Source organism: Pseudorasbora parva, chromosome 17, assembly GCF_024679245.1.
Source record: "Pseudorasbora parva isolate DD20220531a chromosome 17, ASM2467924v1, whole genome shotgun sequence".
NCBI lineage: Eukaryota > Metazoa > Chordata > Actinopteri > Cypriniformes > Gobionidae > Pseudorasbora > Pseudorasbora parva.
Window position 1 is genome coordinate 8,909,516 of NC_090188.1, and position 20,965 is coordinate 8,930,480.

Sequence of the window (20,965 nt, forward strand, 5' to 3'; positions counted from 1 at the left end):
TTATAAAGTGTTGTCCCTTGTGAAAAAGAAGTGCACTTAATTGTACTTCAAATCTTAAAAGTATATTTTAAAAAGCTATATTTGCAGATAATATAATATTGATGAAATAAAAGGCCACTTAAAATTTAATTCTTAAAACACTTAAGTACACTTTTAAAAAATGCACCCTTTTCAATGTTTAGTACATATTAAGTAATTGTTTTAAAAATATTTTGTCAAGTTTTAAACTACACTTTAATATTTTACACTAAAGCACATGTAGAGTACTCGATTATAATTTTGTTACATTTAAACTAAATTGCAATTTCATTATTACAAATGTTCATCATTACAAATATATTTAAATCTATGACATTCAAGTTTCAATAGAAATTATATTAAAGTCTTTTTTAAAATCATAAATCCTTGTCAGTACATTTAGGAGTATTACCAAATTTCAAACACAATATAAGTTATTCTTAAATTACATATAAAATGAACCCTAAAGTGAAAATTCTGTCATTATTTACTCAATTACACCATAACCCATTTTCATCTTCAGAACACAAATGAAGATATTTTTAATGAAATGTAACAGCTTTCTGTCCCTCCATTGACAGCTACGCAACTACCACTTTGACGCTTCAAAAACTTCAGAAAGTGATCGTAAAACGAATCCTTGTGAATCAAGCGGTTTAGTCCAAGTTTTGCTGAAGAGACATGATTGCTTTATATGGTGAACAGGTTGACTTTAGCCTTTTATTCATATATGACTTCAATAAACAGTCCATATTTGGATTCTAGCAAACAGATTATTAGTTCATGTGCTCTCGTGGTTATTCAGTCTGGCCACCCAAGTGCTAACAGGGTTCTGACATTCTCCTGGCTGTAAAAATAGAAGACCTGCCCTGGCCTGCCTCTGACCTCTCCACCCAGAATCACAATGGGACGTGTCTGCAGACAAGACCGTCCCCGAGCACCTATACTTATCCCACTGCATCCCCAAACAATAGTGCAAAGTATAGCTTAAATTCATTTGAAAAACCTCTGCACTTCCATTCAGCAAAAAGCAATTTTTATTTGCTAAGAAAAACTATTTACAAATGGACGGCTTCATAGCACATTCGGTATGCAAGGTTTTAAGGATTTACTCATGAAAGTAGACAAAATGAATGTATCCAAGACCATTCCTCAATCTTGAGCAGGAAACTGTCACGTCACAAACAAGGGAAAAGGGTGCGAGGACTCAAGTGCAGAAAATGATCATTTATTAGAAAATAAAACATAAACTCAAAACAACAACCCACGAGGGGGAAAAAACACATAATAGAATAATATAAATACAAACTTAAACAAACCAACAGAATCACGGGGAGGACGGAAGACGCAGACATTACACAAGGATCCAACACAGACTGACAAACACAAGGAGATTATAAAGGGAACAAACAAGGCAGATAATGAGGGAGAACAGGTGGGGCAAATTAACCAATAATCAGATAACAAGGGGGAGGGAACTGACAGGGACACGAGCACATGCTCAACATAACAAAACCCACAAGTGCACACAAGACAGGACAGGCATGTGACATTACCCCCTCCTTAAGGAGCGGCTACCAGACGCTCCACTAGGGACGGGAGGGACAGACCCGGGCGGGACGGGAGGGACAGACCAGGGAGGGACGGGAGGGACAGACCAGGGGGGCACGGGAGGGACAGACCAGGGGGGCACGGGAGGGACAGACCAGGGGGGCACGGGAGGGACAGACAAAGAAGGTACAGACAAGGGAGGGGTAAACAAGGGAGGAACGAGGAAAACAAAAAGTTCAGGAGGCCATGGTGGCCCACAAAGTTCGAATGGCCAGGGAGGCCCACCAAGTTCAAGCGGCCGGGGCGGCCCATAGAGTTCAGGCAGCCAGGGCAGTGCGGGTAGAGCAGGGCGCCAGGGAGGCGCGGTGAGAGCAGGGCGCCAGGGAGGCGCGGTGAGTGCAGGGGGCGCCAGGGAGGCGCGGTGAGAGCAGCACGCTTTAGCGGCGCGGTGAGAGCAGGACGCCTCAGCGGCGCGGTGAGAGCAGGACGCCTCAGCGGCGCGGTGAGAGCAGGACGCCTCAGCGGCGCGGTGAGAGCAGGACGCCTCAGCGGCGCGGTGAGAGCAGGACGCCTCAGCGGCGCGGTGAGAGCAGGACGCCTCAGCGGCGCGGTGAGAGCAGGACGCCTCAGCGGCGCGGTGAGAGCAGGACGCCTCAGCGGCGCGGTGAGAGCAGGACGCCTCAGCGGCGCGGTGAGAGCAGGACGCCTCAGCGGCGCGGTGAGAGCAGGACGCCTCAGCGGCGCGGTGAGAGCAGGACGCCTCAGCGGCGCGGTGAGAGCAGGACGCCTCAGCGGCGCACGGAGAGCAGGACGCCTCAGCGGCGCACGGAGAGCAGGACGCCTCAGCGGCGCACGGAGAGCAGGACGCCTCAGCGGCGCACGGAGAGCAGGACGCCTCAGCGGCGCACGGAGAGCAGGACGCCTCAGCGGCGCACGGAGAGCAGGACGCCTCAGCGGCGCACGGAGAGCAGGACGCCTCAGCGGCGCACGGAGAGCAGGACGCCTCAGCGGCGCACGGAGAGCAGGACGCCTCAGCGGCGCAGGGAGAGCAGGACTGCTCAGGGGCGCAGGGAGAGCTGGGCGCCTCAGGGGCGCAGGGAGAGCAGGGCGCCTCAGCGGCGCAGGGAGAGCAGGGCGCCTCAGCGGCGCAGGCAGGGCGTTGGGGAAACTTCTCCAGTCCAGCAGTATCCACCGGCACTGGGACCACCGGAATACGATCTGCTGGCATTGGGACCACCGGAACATGATCTGCCGGAACTGGGACCACCGGAACACGATCCACCGGCACAGGGACCACCGGAACACGATCCACCGGAACTGAGACCACCGGCACACGATCCACCGGAACTGGGACCACCGGAACTGCCTCCGGGGCTTCGGATAAAGCCCTGTGCTCCTTCCACGCATGCAGGACTGCCACCACAAAGCATCCCATCACAGCCCTCCAGGCCGTTTCCGGACTCGGGACCACCGGAACACGATCCACCGGCACAGGGACCACCGGAACACGATTCACCGGCACAGGGACCACCGGAACACGATCCACCGGCACAGGGACCACCGGAACACGATCCACCGGCACAGGGACCACCGGAACACGATCCACCGGCACAGGGACCACCGGAACACGATCCACCGGCACAGGGACCACCGGAGCACGATCCACCGGCACAGGGACCACCGGAGCACGATCCACCGGCACAGGGACCACCGGAGCACGATCCACCGGCACAGGGACCACCGGAACATGATCCACCGGCACAGGGACCACCGGCGCACGATCCGCCGGTACTGGAACCACCGGAATACGATCCGCCAGCATAGGGACCACCGGAATACGATCCGCCGGCAAAGAGACCACCGGAATCCGATCCACCGGTACTGGGACCCCTGGAATCGGGACCACCGGAGCAGGTACGGAGGGAGCCTTTCTCCTCCTCCTCCGTTTCGGGACCACCGGAGCAGGGACCACCGGAACACGATCCACCGGCACAGGGACCACCGGAGCACGATCCGCCGGAACACGCACCATGGAAGGACTGGGGCCCAGGCAGTAGACAAATTCCCAGAACCCCAGACTCCCCATCCTGTCCATCACCCCTGGAGAGAGGGGCATGTCGAGGCAGAGGTTAAAAGTCTCCTTCCACTCTGCCTCGTTGAGCCCAAAATGTTCGACCTCCTTGAGGAACAGTCCTGCAAACTCTTGTACATCCGACCCCTGTTGCCGGATGTACTTCGAGTTTAGGTGTCGCATCACTCGTAGTCTCTTCCCAAACTCCATGAGGGAGAAAAAAAAAGGGAAAAACAAACAACAAAAAAACAAGTCCTGCTGAGTCCTCAGATGGTTGGATCCTTCTGTCACGTCACAAACAAGGGAAAAGGGTGCGAGGACTCAAGTGCAGAAAATGATCATTTATTATAAAATAAAACATAAACTCAAAACAACAACCCACGAGGGGGAAAAACACATAATAGAATAATATAAATACAAACTTAAACAAACCAACAGAATCACGGGGAGGACGGAAGACGCAGACATTACACAAGGATCCAACACAGACTGACAAACACAAGGAGATTATAAAGGGAACAAACAAGGCAGATAATGAGGGAGAACAGGTGGGGCAAATTAACCAATAATCAGATAACAAGGGGGAGGGAACTGACAGGGACACGAGCACATGCTCAACATAACAAAACCCACAAGTGCACACAAGACAGGACAGGCATGTGACAGAAACACAATATTTATGCAATGAACACCCTTATGATTATGATAGAATAAGGTGGCTGTTTTATCATGGTTCTAGCTTTAATGGGATTTAGTATACACACGAGGCTGGGATGTCAGACCTGATCACGTAAAAAAGCCTGAACCGGTTCACAGAAATGAATCAGACTTCCCATCACTGAGTGCAGTAAAGCTGTATATCATCATACTGACGGATGAGACTGACTTAAACTGAGAGTACGCTCAAATGGCTCTGTGTTAGTAAAGCAGATCTCACAAACATAGCAGGGTTGAAATGTGGTAAACACGAGTGGGTGAGGCCAGATGGAGTAAACATGTTCTTGTCGAAGCTTGTGAATACTTCACATTTCATCCCTGTGAATGTTTCTTTCGAGGGCCTTTAATGATTCTCACATTCTTCATCTCAAATGAATAACAGCAACATTTGGTTATAGAAGCAGACTTTTCCTCTCGCTCTCAGGACAGATAATTGACAAAATATGTTGTGAGTATGTTTTGCAGAAATTCTTCAAATTAAATATTTATTAGATTTGGCACTTTTGGTAAAAACCTTACTGCCCTATCATATCCATCTGGGACATATCAGATTTTTTTACCTACCAAATCTACATACAGCTGTAAAATACAATGGAGCACATGATTTTCAGGAATCTTGAATGTGAACGGAGTATTTTATCGACTCAAAAATGTGAGGCACTTGCCAGAGTTGTACACAGTGAAAAACATTCTCTGCTGGCCTAGAAGAAAAACACTACTGCAGGTGGCATGTGACTAGCAGTGCAGCTTTAAAAGAGAAAAGAAAGAATTCAGTGAATAAGAAAATATGCACAAAGCAACCTCTGAAGAGGTCCACTTCAGCCACATAACAAAAAAAGAAATCAAGCTTTGGTAAATAATAATTCACATAAAAAGACAAAATTATGAATTACATTATGAAAATGTCATTATGACACAAATTATAAAGTTGAAAATACGACATACTGTCATATTTGTGAAATAAAAGACAAAATTATGATATAAAAGTCACATTTATTACATACTAATTTGACGAAACTACGGCATGAAAAGTCTAAACTATGAGATACTAAGCCAAAATTACATCATATTTGTAAGATAGCACATTAATGACATACACATTCAGTTATCACATACTAAGTAAAAATAAAAGTCTAAAATATGACATAAAAGGCAAAATTATAAATGAGGAGACACTAACTTATAATTATGAGTTAAAATGATAATATAAAAAGTTACGAGATAAAACACTGCATAAATAAAAAATCAGCTGCTCATGTTTACTTTTTTATCTCAAACTCCACTTAGTATTTCATAATTTTGACTTTTTATCTCACAAATATGCCGGTATGTTGTAATTTTGACTTTTTTATCTCATAATAATGAGTATCTCATAGTTTAGACATTTTATGCCATATTACATTTTTTAAGCTAAAAATTATGACAACGTATCATGATTGACTAAAGCATAATTGTTTTTATGAGGCTTCCATAGACTGAAAAACACTGTCTGCAAAATGATGTCGATATTCCTATAGGGATGTACCAGCCTTTTACTCCTGACATAACCCCCCATCAGACATTTGAAGCCTCCCGAGTGATAAGGACCAGAAATATGTGGGGTTTGATTCCCGCCAACACTATCATTGACCTGTTTTTTATTTTGAATGCATTAAACTCTGCAGAATGAAGGACCTTAGCATTACTTACATTCCAGGCTGCCAGGGGCTAGCAAGGGCTTTTTGATCTCTCTTTACAAGCGGCCACGTCTGAGCGGTGTTAATTGAAAACCGAGGGGGATTTAGATGCTGACTACTTGCCCCTACTGAGTGGCATCAAAAATGCCTCACCATCAGCAGTTCTGTAGTCTCAGCTGGAGAGCACGGGTATATGAAAGACTTACCCAATGGGTCGTTCTAATTGACCTGTAGAAGTAAATTAGCTAAATTTTTATTCAGGGCCTCACATTGAGCACTCCAATTACTGTATGCTTGGGTCTCATGTTGGGACTGCTTGTAGATAATTATCGGACAATACTGTTTTTTCAGTCTCTTATGTTTTATATTTGTATGCCATGAGAGGTGCAGAGTAACCCACTACAGTAAACTATATCTTATGGATGTTTCTTCTGATATGTTTATTGTGTATTCTTGTGCTCATCATGGACAGACACATTCCGTTTCTGGAAAATTGAATCGCACCGAGTTAACACAAAAAGATTAGAGTGGAACGGGTCCTGTATATTGTTTGTTGCTTTAAACGGTTAGATTTTTTTTCATTTAGACTCGATAAAATTGAACAATGAAGTGTGTTTGATTTCACACTGGAGTCCAGGTGTTGTGTACACACACGGGTTTATGAGAAAGAAAACTGAAACAAAAACACAGGCACTGTTTTGAATAGGAAAAAACCTGGAGCAGAAGCAAAGGTGGTATGACCTTAAAAAAATAAAACGCTATCAGTGTTTTTACAGTCACAATCCAATCTGAAAAAAGAGAGGGCTGGGAATGGATATTATTGTTATCTTTTTCAAGGCCTCATGAAATAACTTACTGTATGATTTCTAACCTCAAATTGCATCAGTCTGTCAAGGTTTGTGGTCAAGGCTAAAAGTGTGCTAAAAATCTCCTCATGTCTCAATTTCCTTACAGTATGTAAATTATCGAATCATTTCTCTCTAAACCAGAATGACTATCCTGTGAATCATCTAATTAACCATCTATTTACACTCCACTGAGAGCTTCTCGTCACACCTCTTCCTGACAAGATAATGTCATGTGCATTTAGTCCTCCTAAAAGTCCTCCACTTTTTCAGTTTAAGATGCAAGCATAGAATTTTATGGAAACGTATCAGATATATAAATGTATCAGATTTCCAATACTATGAAAGAGCTGAGCCTCATAATATAACGAAGCTAATGCACAGACCAAAGTTCAGAGCAGGACAGAACTACTTAACTCTTTGTAGAACACTGACGCTAAAGAATGGTTTATAGTGGGATAAGCTCTCTCTTTTATCAGCGCAGGGAAGCACGTCTGCATACAAATGCTTTTAAATTATTTGAATAATGGGAGCTGAAGTATGCACTTTACACAAATGAGCATTTTTTTAATATCAATGCTTTAAAGATGCTACAGTGTGCGATTTTTTTGCAATTGTAAAATATTTTCCCCTATCCTAGTTTAATATTTAGAGACAAATATAAGTACATAAGCTGGTTGGTTTTCATGCGAAGTGTAAACAATGTGGCTCTGTGGTGATATTTAAATATTACTGTTTGTTTGAGCATCCTGTCCAACCAATAGAGTGAGTTTTGGTGGGGCTATTTGTTTGGCCCACCAATGGTAGACAGTGGGAAGCACACCAGTTGCCAACAATGATTGTCGTTTTGAAGTTTTTGGATTACAGGCCGCCATCAAAATGACAAGTTTAATTCTAGCTGCAATATATCCTACTAGCCCGGACTCCTTTATGTTTACAGACGTCACGAAATAATGCAAATTATGACACATTATTACAAGCTTACCATCAGGGGCGTGGGACTGGGGGGATAAAGGGTACTGAGTAACCAGGGCCCGAGGCAGGGAAGTCCGTTTTCTATACATACACATACATGGTACGGGGGCCCAGCAAGATGGTTTGTACCCAGGGCCCAAAATTTGGTGCTACGCCACTGCTTACCATTGTAAATCAGGTAAGGTAAGAGTTTTGAACAATGCACTATAAAAATTTATTTATAAAAAAAGTTACCTGGTTGCCTTAAAATTTTGAGTTCATTGAAATTAAAATTTAGAGTAAATACAATTAAATTTTTTTGAGATTCGACAACCTTTATTAAAATATTATTAAAAGATTTTGTACGCATATTGGGTAATTGTGTGTGTGTTATTTCTGATGATGCAGTGAAACATGCCAAATAGTGCTATTTTCATGATTTATCATTTTTTTTATGTGGTTCAGATACAATAATATTTTGAGTTTCTATTTATTAAACTAATTTCCTTCATTGTATCAACTCAAAGTTTTAATTTCAATAAACTCACAATTTTAAGGCAACCAGGTTACTTACTTTTTTAAGTTAAACCAACAAAAACCAACCAACATTTTTTTACAGTGTGGCTGGTTATGTACTTGCGCACTAATTGATTTGGGATCATTTTTAAACAAAACAAGGTACGGACTGCAGCTTTAATAGGAATGATAATTATGGGATTTTATGAATGAATGGAATTTTATGGTTTTAATATTGTGACATTTTTTAATATTAAAAAATGTTTATTTGTTTTGCAGGTAAAGGGGACATTGTTTTAGAGAATGAAGTTGTACTAACAAAAATGAAGCTCCTCGACAACTTCCCTGAGAAACTACTAAATGTTGAGGACTCAATTTCAACCAACTCCATTTCAATGTCTGAGCAGGATAACAGAGAGTCTCTCCAGGCTGAAGAGGCGATCTCCATCCACAGTGCTGCTCCTGATACAACTGTGACTGAATCAAAAACAGACTATCTATCTTCAATTTTTGCTGATTCTGAGCTTCCAAGACTGTATAAATTTGAATCTGAGGACTCTGGGGTAGAGATGACTAGTGGTGCAACTTCCCCATCCACCCCAACCGGTTCAGAGCAAAGCTTTGTGGTCCACAGTAGAGAGTCTTCATGTGACTCTAGCAACCTGAACTCTCCTGTACCTGCTGACAATCCACTTGAAGACAGTTCAGTCTTTTTGGAAACTGAACAAATGTCTTGTAAATGTGCTAAACAAGACACTCTTACCATTCTGGGAGACAGAAGAGAGGATGAGAATGCAGCTGACGATTTAATGGACCTCATAGCAGATTCAGAGAGGTCAGAGGACAGAACCCTGAGGAATACCATGGAGAATTGTGAAGATGAAATTGAAATCATAGCAGCACAGGTGGAAATAACAGACACTGCAGTGGATGAGGACACGATGTCAAGGAAACAGAGTTCTATCGAAGCTTACGATGGCAAAAAAGGACCTGAATTTCAGCAACGACCTTTGAGGAAAAGCACAACCAGCGACAGCTTGGATGAGTACATGGAAGAGTGCTGCAGGCTAAGTGAGGTAGTCATAACAGTTTACATGTCTTTTATTGTTATTTACTTGACATCATGGAGTTATATCTGCTTTTATATAGGGAATAATGGTAAACATAGCAATTTAAATGTGATATAAACAAGAACATTATGTTGTTTTTTCTTAATGCTATACATTACACACATTTATTGGGATAATTATAGGTCCCACTTTATATTAAGGTGGTCTTAACTATGTACTTACATCAAAAATAATTTATTGTTTATTTATTGTGTATTATTTATTGTTATTGTGTTCATATTGTATTGCAAGCACTTTTGCTGATATTGAGGTAGGATACGGGTAAATTTAGGGACAGGTGTGGTGGGATGGGTAAGTTTAAGGGTAGGGTTAGGTGTAAGGGAAGTGTCAACAGTGTAATTATAAATGTAATTACAGAAATTAATTAATTACAGATGTAATTACATGCAGGTTTTTTTTTTTTTTTTAAATGTAAGTACAACGTAAAACGTAGTACATAGTCGTTAAGGCCACCTAATATAAAGTGGGTCTAAATAATGTTTTTTCTAAGGATAAGGCATTTTTAGTGACAATTTTAAATACAATTTTTTAAATACAAAACATGGTGTGTACTGTAAAACAATTATAGATATGTAGAAATGTATATCATTAAATAGAAGTAAACATCTGAAATGGTGTTTACCTATTTTACTGGAAAACAAGGCTAAAACAATGAAAAATGAATGATGTATATATACACTCACCTAAAAGATTATTAGGAACACCTGTTCAATTTCTCATTAATGCAATTATCTAATCAACCAATCACATGGCAGTTGCTTCAATGCATTTAGGGGTGTGGTCCTGGTCAAGACAATCTCCTGAACTCTAAACTGAATGTCAGAATGGGAAAGAAAGGTGATTTAAGCAATTTTGAGCGTGGCATGGTTGTTGGTGCACCATTGGGCCGGTATTTCACAATCTGCTCAGTTACTGAGATTTTCACGCACAACCATTTCTAGGATTTACAAAGAATGGTGTGAAAATGGAAAAACATCCAGTATGTGGCAGTCCTGTGGGTGAAAATGCCTTGTTGATGCTAGAGGTCAGAGGAGAATGGGCCGACTGATTAAAGCTGATAGAAGAGCAACTTTGACTGAAATAACTACTCGTTACAACTGAGGTATGCAGCAAAGCATTTGTGAAGCCACAACACACACAACCTTGAGGGGTACAACAGCAGAAGACCCCACCGGGTACCACTCATCTCCACTACAAATAGGAAAAAGAAGCTACAATGTGCACAAGCTCACCAAAATTGGACAGTTGAAGAAAATTGGAAAAATGTTGCCTGGTCTGATGAGTCTCGATTTCTGTTGAGACATTCAGATGGTAGAGTCAGAATTTGGCGCAAACAGAATGAGAGGATGGATCCATCATGCCTTGTTACCATTGTGCAAGCTGGTGGTGGTGGTGTAATGGTGTGGGGGATGTTTTCTTGGCACACTTTAGGGCCCTTAGTGCCAATTGGGCATCGTTTAAATGCCACTGCCTACCTGAACATTGTTTCTGACCATGTCTATCCCTTTATGACCCTTTATGTACCCATCCTCCGATGGCTATTTCCAGCAGGATAATGCACCATGTCACAAAGCTCGAATCATTTCAAACTGGCTTGAACATGACAATGAGTTCACTGTACTAAAATTACCCCCACAGTCACCAGAGCTCAACCCAATTGAGCATCTTTGGGATGTGGTGGAACAGGAGTTTCATGCCCTGGATGTGCATCCCACACATCTCCATCAACTGCAAGATGCTATCCTATCAATATAGGCCAACATGTCTAAAGAATGCTTTCAGCACCTTGTTGAATCAATGCCACGTAGAATTAAGGCAGTTCTGAAGGCAAAAGGGGGTCAACCACAGTATTAGTATGGTGTTCCTAATAATCCTTTAGGTGAGTATATATATATATATATATATATATATATATATATATATATATATATATATATATATATATATATATATAGAGAGAGAGAGAGAGAGAGAGAGAGAGAGAGAGAGAGAGAGAGAGAGAGAGAGAGAGAGAGAGGGGGGAGATAGATAGATAGATAGATAGATAGATAGATAGATAGATAGATAGATAGATAGATAGATAGATAGATAGATAGATAGATAGATAGATAGATAGATAGATAGATAGATGGATAGATGGATAGATAGATAGATAGATAGATAGATAGATAGATAGATAGATAGACATTTTTTTGCAGTGATTATAGATCAGTAGTCTAAATAATTTCTTCAGTTGTTTCAGATACCCCAGTGAAGATCAGAGTGAAATGCTCTTCCTGTCAACCATGTTCACAATGATCGTTTACCACTGCTAAACACAACATAAACAAAACATGCTAATTGCACCCAGACATTTTAAGCCCTTCACTGATATTATGTGAACTTAAAACAGTCCTGGGCTCTTGGGCAGAATGTGAAATTAAGTTGTTTCTTCAATGAAGAGTGTCAGTAAATCGAATAGCTTCTGTTTACAGTTTAAAAGCACACACACATCCTCTCATTAGCCATAATGATGGTCTTTCCGAAACTTTGACGTCATCAGCTCATCACTGAGCATGTATACTATGACTAAAAAGAAAAACAGGATAAAAGCCTTCCTGTCAGCAATATCCGTAGAAAACCGTTTCCCCCCTAAAGAAACAGCATCTTTCAGCAGTTCTGCTTTTTATTTTATTTTATTTTTTTAAGATTTTTCACCCATGAAATAAAAATATAGCACACAATTAGCACATCTCAGTCCTTAATATTCATATTAATTAATATATTCATATATTAGGTTAGAAGTGATTCTCAACAGTTTTTTTCTCCAGGGCCCAAATTTTACATTGGTGTTACAAAAAGATGGAAAAATGTAAACAAAACGTGAAATACTTTTTAAAATATATTGAAATTTGTTCAGAACATGCTGCTTTATTTTGGAGACACTCAAAGCAAAAGCTTGTCAAAGCTAAATGTTAAAGTATTGTTAAACTCTCAGCAGCCAGCAGTTCACCACACAAAACATATTATGGTTGGCACAAACCATGTTTATCCTTGTTACTTGGGATCAAGTATTTAATGTAGTCTGTTTACTTTAGTTGTTTTTCCCCCCCCAATGATGAGGTCTTGTCACGCAACAAGTCTGTGGTGGCAGTGAAATAATTTAACATCAATAACTTTGATGTTACAATAACAATAACAGGTTTTTTTCTCTCTCATGGGTCACATGTCTAGCCTAGAAATCCAGCCGCACCCTAGCGGCAGCAAATGTAATTTGCAGCCAAGACATCTAGCAATTTTTTGTTGGCTTGCGAGCTGGAAAAACCAAACTCTGGTCAGGCCAATTACATCGTGTATAGAGTCGGTGGGCAGGCTTAAAGGGCTAGTTCACCCAAAAATGAAATTGATGTCATTAATGACTCACCCATGTCCAGAAAGGTAATAAAAACATCATCAAAGTAGTCCATATGTGACATCAGTTGGTTAATTAGAATCTCTTGAAGCATGAAAAATACATTTTGGTCTAAAAATAACAAAAACTACAACTTTATGCAGCATTGTCTTCTCTTCCGCATTTGTTTTCAATCCTAAAATGAATCGATCAATGATTCGGATCACCAATGTCACGTGATTTCAGCAGTTTGGATCGCATGTCAAACTGCTGAAATCACGTGACATTGGCGATCTGATTCATGACCGCTTTGAATCTTTATGCGAGGAACACAGAAAACTGATGCTGAATAAAGTCGTAGTTTTTGTTATTTTTGGACAAAAATTTATTTTCGATGCTTCAAGAGATTCTAATTAACCCACTGATGTCACATATGGACTACTTTGATGATGTTTTTATTCCCTTTCTGGACATGGACAGTAAAGTGTGCATAGACTGCATATGCCCTGGGACTAAGATATAAAATATCTTAAACTGTGTTCTGAAGATGAACGGAGGTCTTACGGGTGAGGAACGACATTAGGGTGAGTCATTAATGATATAAATTACATTTTTGGGTGAACTAACCCTTTAAGATAATGATGGCAGAGTTGTGGCGGTTCCGCGTGCTACTTGAAAACAAAGAAGCTGACAAACAGAGGTATTTCGAATCAGATTTGGCCGCAACTCTGGAAGACTTGGAGTTAAGCTTTTCTTTGAGATAAGAACAAAGAACGGCACTCATTTTTAAAAAAGGAAGGAAGGAATGTGTTCGGAGTTTTGCCGACCGGATACGGCAAAAGTTTAATCTATCAACTAGCTCCGCTTCACCTTCGTTGCTCTGGTTGGTTGTAGCGCTATCCAATTGCGTGCAAAGGGAGTTTGAAAGACAACCGTTTATCTTGCCCCCTCAATTTGAGCCCTGCCAACGGTGTGTTCCCAGACCCAACATCTTGATGTGGGTCTGGCTTGTCAGACTATCTGTCCGTAACTCTTTAAGAACCGATATGAGATTTTTGGGTCGAAACTCACATATTTTTTATTTGTTAGTTTGGTTGTTAAAATTGGTTGCTTAACAACTGCAGTTCATGCTTTGAAGGTCAGTCTTATCCTGCTGCGACCATGTGGCGTGTCTAATGACGTAATTGCTGATTACCACTATAGCAGCCACAAAAGGACATTCAGTGAGATGTGTGTTGGAGTACAGTATTGAGAGCTGAGAGGATGTACTGCGGGGTGTGCTACAGATCTCTCCCCTTTAACGTGGCCGCCACATCACACAGCACCTGTTCATCTGTGTTGAGAGAGCATGCAGATGGCTGCGGCGATTACAGCTGCAACAGCCAATGCTCTCATCTGGACTGTTTCCCTCAGTCCACCATGCTCGTCCAAGCCTCCCTGGATGCATCAAACAGGTGTCAAATAGCTCAAATTACTCACATATTTATCCAAATAATGCCTCTTTGATAGCTGCTAGGTCTTTTGGTGGCCAGTGACTGGACTTTTTTTCTTGACGAATAGTCGACTTTATGGGAGCTGCGATGACAGGTAGCCAGGGCGGTAAACTTGGCCCTCATCATCACCTGTCACCACAGCTAATAAGCTAATTCTCTTGCCTGTTAAATGGAGCTCTGTGGCCTGAGGAAGAGGATATTGAAAAGGGACTATGAGCTTTTTTCCCATCCGCTTCAAACATGGTGACTTCAAAGGGCCTCCCTCCCCTTCATTTCTAATCTGATTTGTTCCCAACTTATGAGGCTAGGAAGGACACAGAGCTACAGTGAAGATTTAAATGTACAGCAGGTGTGTGCCAATCACAATAGACTGACTGTTGACTTTTTCATATTTTCTGCACTTATTCAGAGGGAAATTTTACAGAATTCAGTAAAGTGGATTCAAACATGGCAAAATGTGTTGAATAGAGCAAACAGTATACTTTTAAAGGGATATTTTACTTATTTACTACAAAAATCCTGTCATCATTTAAAGGGATAGTTTACCCAAAAAAGAAAATTATCCCACACTCTAAAAAATTCTGGGTAAAAAACAACCCAATGTTGGGTCAAATATGGACTAACCCAGCAATTGGTGGTTTTACCCCAGTGATTGTGCTGTCTAAAGCAAATATTTAACCCAACCGCTGGGTTAAAACAACCCAATTGCTGGGTTAGTCCATATTTGACCCAACATTGGGTTAAAACAACCCAGCATTTTTTAGAGTGCATGATTTACAATCAAAAAAGTACATCCATCCATCATAAAAGATATCCACACGGCTCAGGGGGGTTAATAAAGGCCTTCTGAAGCAATGCCATGCATTAGTATAAGAAAAAATATACATATCTTAAAAATAAAATTACTAGTTTCCGGCAGACGCAAGATGTCTAACGCAAAAAGAGTAACCCCTGACACAATGTAGTAGCATAAGCATTGATGCCTCCTTTGTGCTATACTGCGCACCACAATACACCATGCGTTAGGTCAGGGGTTACTCTTTCGCTGTAAATTGATGTGTAAGGCCGCATGTCAGAAGCTAGTTAGTTATTTATAACCACCTGGAGCTGTGTTGAACATTTTATGATGGATAGATGCAATTTTTTGGGCCTCAAAATATTATCCTCTATTCCCTGCTATTATACAGCTTGGAAGAGCCAGGGCATTATTTAATATAACTCCAATTGTATTCACCTGAAAGAAGAAAGGCATATACACCTAGGATGGCGTATGGAGGGTGAGTAATGCCGCATTCACATGCTATCGGAAATTTGATAATTCCCACTTCTGAAGTCGTGATTACGAGCTCATCATCGCATTCAAATTTTGAAATGAAAGGGCGTTCATGTGCAATTTTTACCTAGGAAACTTGTAAATATGATAATTCCGAGAGCACGTGAAGGCAGCATAAATCATGGGGTATTTTCACCTCATAGTAGATCCTCGTGTCGCAATTCCAAACCTTTATGAATGTGTCTTCTGAGAAACAAGTGTTTTGAAAAATGTCTCAGAGTCTCTTTCTGAACACAAAAGAATAAAGAGTGAAAATGTGGGTATTTAGACAATTGACGGTAACTATTGACCTCCATAGTATTTTTTTCTCCTACTGTGGAAATCAATGGATATTTCTTCAAAATATCTTATTATAGTATATTCAACAGAAGAAAGCAACTCATACAGGTTTTGAACAACATAAGGGTCAGTAAATTATGACAGAATTTTTTTTTTTAGGTGAACTATGCCTTTAATGAAGCCTACAGCCATAACGCTGTAGGACCCTTATAATTTGTTATTTATAGATGAAAGCATAATCAAATTAGCCAAAATATTTCAGAAAATAATTCATGAGGAGCAGATGATGTACAATTTCCAGTTTTGTTAAGTCTTATGAGCTCAAAATATGTGTGGCCCTGAGCAATCAGATATGGACCAGTGAAGGGACAGCTTGTAGAAAGGCTCATTCGCAACATTTAAAGATGGCACTGGGAATTATAAAACAAATAAAAAAGATTTAGACTCTTAAATGTTAATCAGATTCATGTGTTCGACTGGTTGCCAGCAAGCTTAAATAAGTTAGCATCTCTGTACGTGGTCTCTCTGTACATGGTATTATGGGACATTAAAAGCATTTTTGAGTCCCAGTTGACGGATGTGTGGAGCAGAGCGAAATATGGTATCAGGGAGGAATGAAGACAGCATAATTGCTGTTGCCCTTATTGAGCTCCTCAGCCACCTCCAGGACAGCTACAGCTGAATTCCTCAGCTGTAGCATATAAACACACTCACAACGCGAACATTTCCATAATGCAAGTGTGAGGCTTTAATCGAATGATAGATGAGGCGTGGAGACCGGTGCTGTGAGCGCCACATCCAGCCTCAAACTTTTGGCTGACACTCCGGAATGTGACGTAACAGGTCGTGACACTTCAAGGGTTTTCAATAGTTTTCAGATACACAAAAAAACACAGGATATATCAACACATCTAGCAGGACGTCTTTGGATAAATACACAAAGCTTGTTTTGTGAGACATCATATCAGCCAACAATATTAGTTCTCAGCTTTGTTTAAGGCTCATAAACGCAAGTTCAATAAATGAAAATATAGTCCTAACTTCAAGAAGAACACAAGCTCCATGATTCTCCCCCAGGATTTAACAGTGTCACCTGAGGTCACTGTATTGGGTTGTAATGGGCCGTAAATTAATCTTTAGAAGGAACCAAGTGAACCTGGACTAGACTCTAGAGGAATTACTGTATGCGTTCTGCAGTTTTACAACAGCTATGTTTCCATCCACCTATTTTTATGCACATTTTGGGATGTTGCATAAAAAACACTGGATGGAAAAGATGCGCATAAATTCCAAGATGCGCATAAAATCTAAAAAACTTGCATGCTCAACTGAGACAGATACATTTTTATCCGATTAGAAGACACACATAACTACGATGAAAAACACATTTACCAAATAAATCCCTCAGTGCACAACAAAAAAGCTTGTGATTTTGCCCAAACAGTGTGATTGGATAACATCGCATCGCACAGCAAATTAAATGTTGGTTTGGTGGTTCTAAAGTGCCTGAGTCAAAGTCTGCCACCAAAATGATTTCGTATAATGACCTCCCAGAAATATCTAACACGATCATATTCCCAGGAACGCAAGATAAAAATACAGGTTTTTTTCCGCTGCGATGCTTTATTCACAGATGTTATATGCCAATTTTGCGCACAAGTTAAATTCACAACGTTTGGATGGAAACAGAGCTATTGATGGCATGTAGAGCTGTTAAGTTTCTTTAAGTCCTTCATGATACTTCCTTATGAGAATTAAGACAAATCGTATTGTTTATCTCCAAGATCTCCAAGCAATTATTTAAAATGTTTAATTCACTGGTTAAATTATCATCGACTGCACATTTTGTCAAATGTTTAAAAATATCTATAAATGTATTAAATTCAGCATAAAATACACTATAAGAAAAAATGTATTGTTCACTGGGACATAATCCATTAAGTTTATTGACATTTTCTTTAAACCTAACACAGCATAATGTAATGCATAATTCAATATGGGTAAATAACCTGTCGGAATTAATATGAAAAGTTGTGCCCTATTTTTATGGATATTCACCCTATCCATTTTCTAAATGCATGTTGTTTCATCGCATCTTTTAAAAATTAAAATAGCATCGAATCAGCTTCTATATCTTTATGTTGAACTCACCATTGCTTTCAATGTTCTTGGTTAGGACCATTAAACCATACCTTTTCCTATATCTCTGAATACACCCCACATCTGGTTCCTCATTCCTCTGCAGTGGTGTCACATTTAGTATTGCTTTAAAACAGACCCAGTGAAATATTTCAAATAATAAAGGATTATTTTCTCAGACACGCCTGAATGGGTTTATAATATCTTCCCTCATAAACAGAGCTTACGTAATTAGAAAAATATTGTTTCTGCAATCCAACCCAGAGGCATATGCACAATTGTTTTCCCCAGTTTGTTTTGATCTTCAGTGCATGGTTTAAAAACCACATCCTCACAGCAGAGAGAGATACAGCATACACCATCAATAACCAAAATGTCACGCTTAACGCTTAAGTGTTAACAGCTTCATAGAAAATCATCTCCATGTTTTGTTTTTTGTAAAGGAAAACATTCCCCGCTTTGTTTCAGGGTCTGTGCAGAAACGCACGTTAGATCCTTCACATTGAGAAGAGAAGCAGGGGGTGAAAGGGAGTGGTGCTTTCCCAAACCTTTGTGTCTTCCCTTCTCTCGGGTCACATGGGGATCCTGGGCGAGGGAAACAGATAAGATCTGCCATGTTTCTGTAGTCATAAAGGCCTGGGACAATTACTTTCCTTTGGCTACCCTACCTCAAGCATTAGTTGCTGCTTTATGAGAGAGCACCTGGTTGTGAGCCACCTGTCTGGCTACCAATACTACAAACATTTGGCGAAAGACTGGAGTTAATTCACATCTAAGTAAGTCCAAGCCTCAAAGAGTCTTCTTGCCACAGGGATCTTTTGTCTTGTAGTTTAAGGGTGCTTTCACACCTGAGCATTTGTTTCGGGAACATGGTGAGTTTTCTCCCTGTGGCAATCACGCTCTGCACCAAAACAATCGCGTCGAGACTGCCTGAATGAGGTGGTCCTGGCCCAAATGCAAACAAACTCTGGGACGGTTCGCTTGAGGTGTGAAAGCAATCTGACGTGTAAAAACGGCCTAATATAAATGCCCTCAACACATGAACAATCTCAATAACTACACTAGTGGCTAGTTTTTTGGTGTAAAACAGTAAAAGTGGACGTCTGGGAAAAACAAATTTCTTATATGACCCATTTAAAGCAAAGATGGAAGTTTGATAGTGCAGTGTTACTAGAGAAGCATGAGAAAAGTTCATGGTCAAGGGAGCAGAAGCGTGACCTACCGAGGATCTCACACTCTGAGGAAACGAGTGATGTCAGCTCCTAGTATTTCATATCTCCGTCATGTCCTCTATTGTTTAGCCCCTGTGTTTCCATTAATGCTGGGCTATGGGACTGGACTGGACATAAGTGGCACGGAAAACCTTTCGGGGTGGAAAAGCCCGGGACCTGAACTCACATCCTGCTTTTGTTGGGACACTTTTTGGAATGTTGATGATTGTATAAATATTTGTTCAAAATTTCCTTTGAATTTTTTTGAAAAACGTGAGTATCTGCAGCTACAAACCAAAGCTGGAAGGATGAGTCAACAAATTAACAATAGGAACTGGATATAATACGTTTCCTACAGAAAATTCACACATTTAAACTAGTTAATTTTGGTTTCAAAGGCAAACGAAAATTCAAGCTTTCAGTTGTGTGTGTGGTCGAAACACTTGAGACTTGGATTTTTTCTAAACCCGTTTCATTATGTAATAGTAGAGACACTATATTGCCAAAGGTTTTGGGACATCTGCCTTTACATGCAAAAGAACTTTAGGGTTTAATATGGAGTTAGCTCACCCTATGCAGCTATAACAGCTTTAACTCTTCGTGGAAGGCTTTCCACAAGGTTCAGGAGTGTGTTTATGGGAATTTTTGACCATTCTTCTAGAAGTGCATTTGTGAGGTCAGGCACTGATGTTGGACAAGAAGGCCTGGCTCACAGTCTCTGCTCTAATTCAGCCCAAAGGCGTTCTAGCAGATTGAAGTCAGAAATCTATGCAGACCAGTCAAGTTCTTCCACACCTAATTTGCTCATCCATGTCTTAATAGATCTTGCTTTGTGCACTGATGCGCAGTCATGTTGGAACAGAAAGGGGCCATTGGGAGCATGACATTGTTCAAAATGTCTTTGTATGCTGAAGCATTAAGAGCTCCTTTCACTGGGGCCAAGCCTAACCCCTAACAAACAACCCCACACCATAATCCCCCTTCACCAAACTTTATACTTGGCACAATTCAGTCAGACAAGTACCGTTCTCCTGGCAACTGCCAAACCCAAACTCGTCCATCGGATTGCCAGAAAGAGAAGCATCACTCTAAAGAACGCGTCTCCAGTGCTCTAGAGTCCAGTGGCGGCGTACTTTACACCACTGCATCCGACGCTTTCCACTGCACTTAGTGATGTATGGCTTGGATGCAGCTGCTCGGCCATGGAAACCCATTCCATTCTCTCGACACACTGTTCTTGAACTAATCTGACGGCCACACAAAGCTTGGAGGTCTGTAGCTATTGACTATGCAGAAAGTTGGCGACTTCTGCACACTGTGCACCTCATCATGTGCTGACCCCACTCTGTGATTTTATGTGGCCTACCACTTCGTAGCGAGCTGCTGTTGTTCCCAATTGCTACCACTTTGTTATAATACCACTAACAGTTGACCGTAGAATATTTAGTAGTGAGGAAATTTCACGAATGGATGCACAGGGGGCAGCCTATCACAGTATCATGCTTGAATTATCTGAGCTCCTGAGAGCGACTCGTTCGTTCACAAATGTTTGTAGAAGCGTCTGCATGCCTAGTGCTTGATTTTATACACCTGTGCATGGAAGTGATTTGAACACCAGAATTCAATGATTTGAAGGAGTGTCCCAATACTTTTGGCAAAATA

At 41.0% G+C, this 20,965-nt stretch overlaps 2 protein-coding genes across 2 annotated transcripts in view; one reads left to right on the plus strand and one right to left on the minus strand.

Annotated features, from left to right (window-relative positions):
* The window catches only part of LOC137044800 (cGMP-dependent protein kinase 2), an 89,065-nt gene that overhangs the window by 15,400 nt on the left and 52,700 nt on the right, over positions 1-20,965 (minus strand). The gene's annotated exons all lie outside the window — the stretch shown is intronic.
* si:ch211-250c4.3 (uncharacterized protein LOC100535981 homolog) overlaps positions 1-20,965 on the plus strand; it is a 39,876-nt gene that overhangs the window by 2,241 nt on the left and 16,670 nt on the right. The window contains exon 2 of the mRNA XM_067421088.1: positions 8,628-9,424. Coding sequence (XP_067277189.1) covers positions 8,628-9,424 — 797 coding nt within the window. The remainder of the gene's footprint in view (positions 1-8,627; positions 9,425-20,965) is intronic.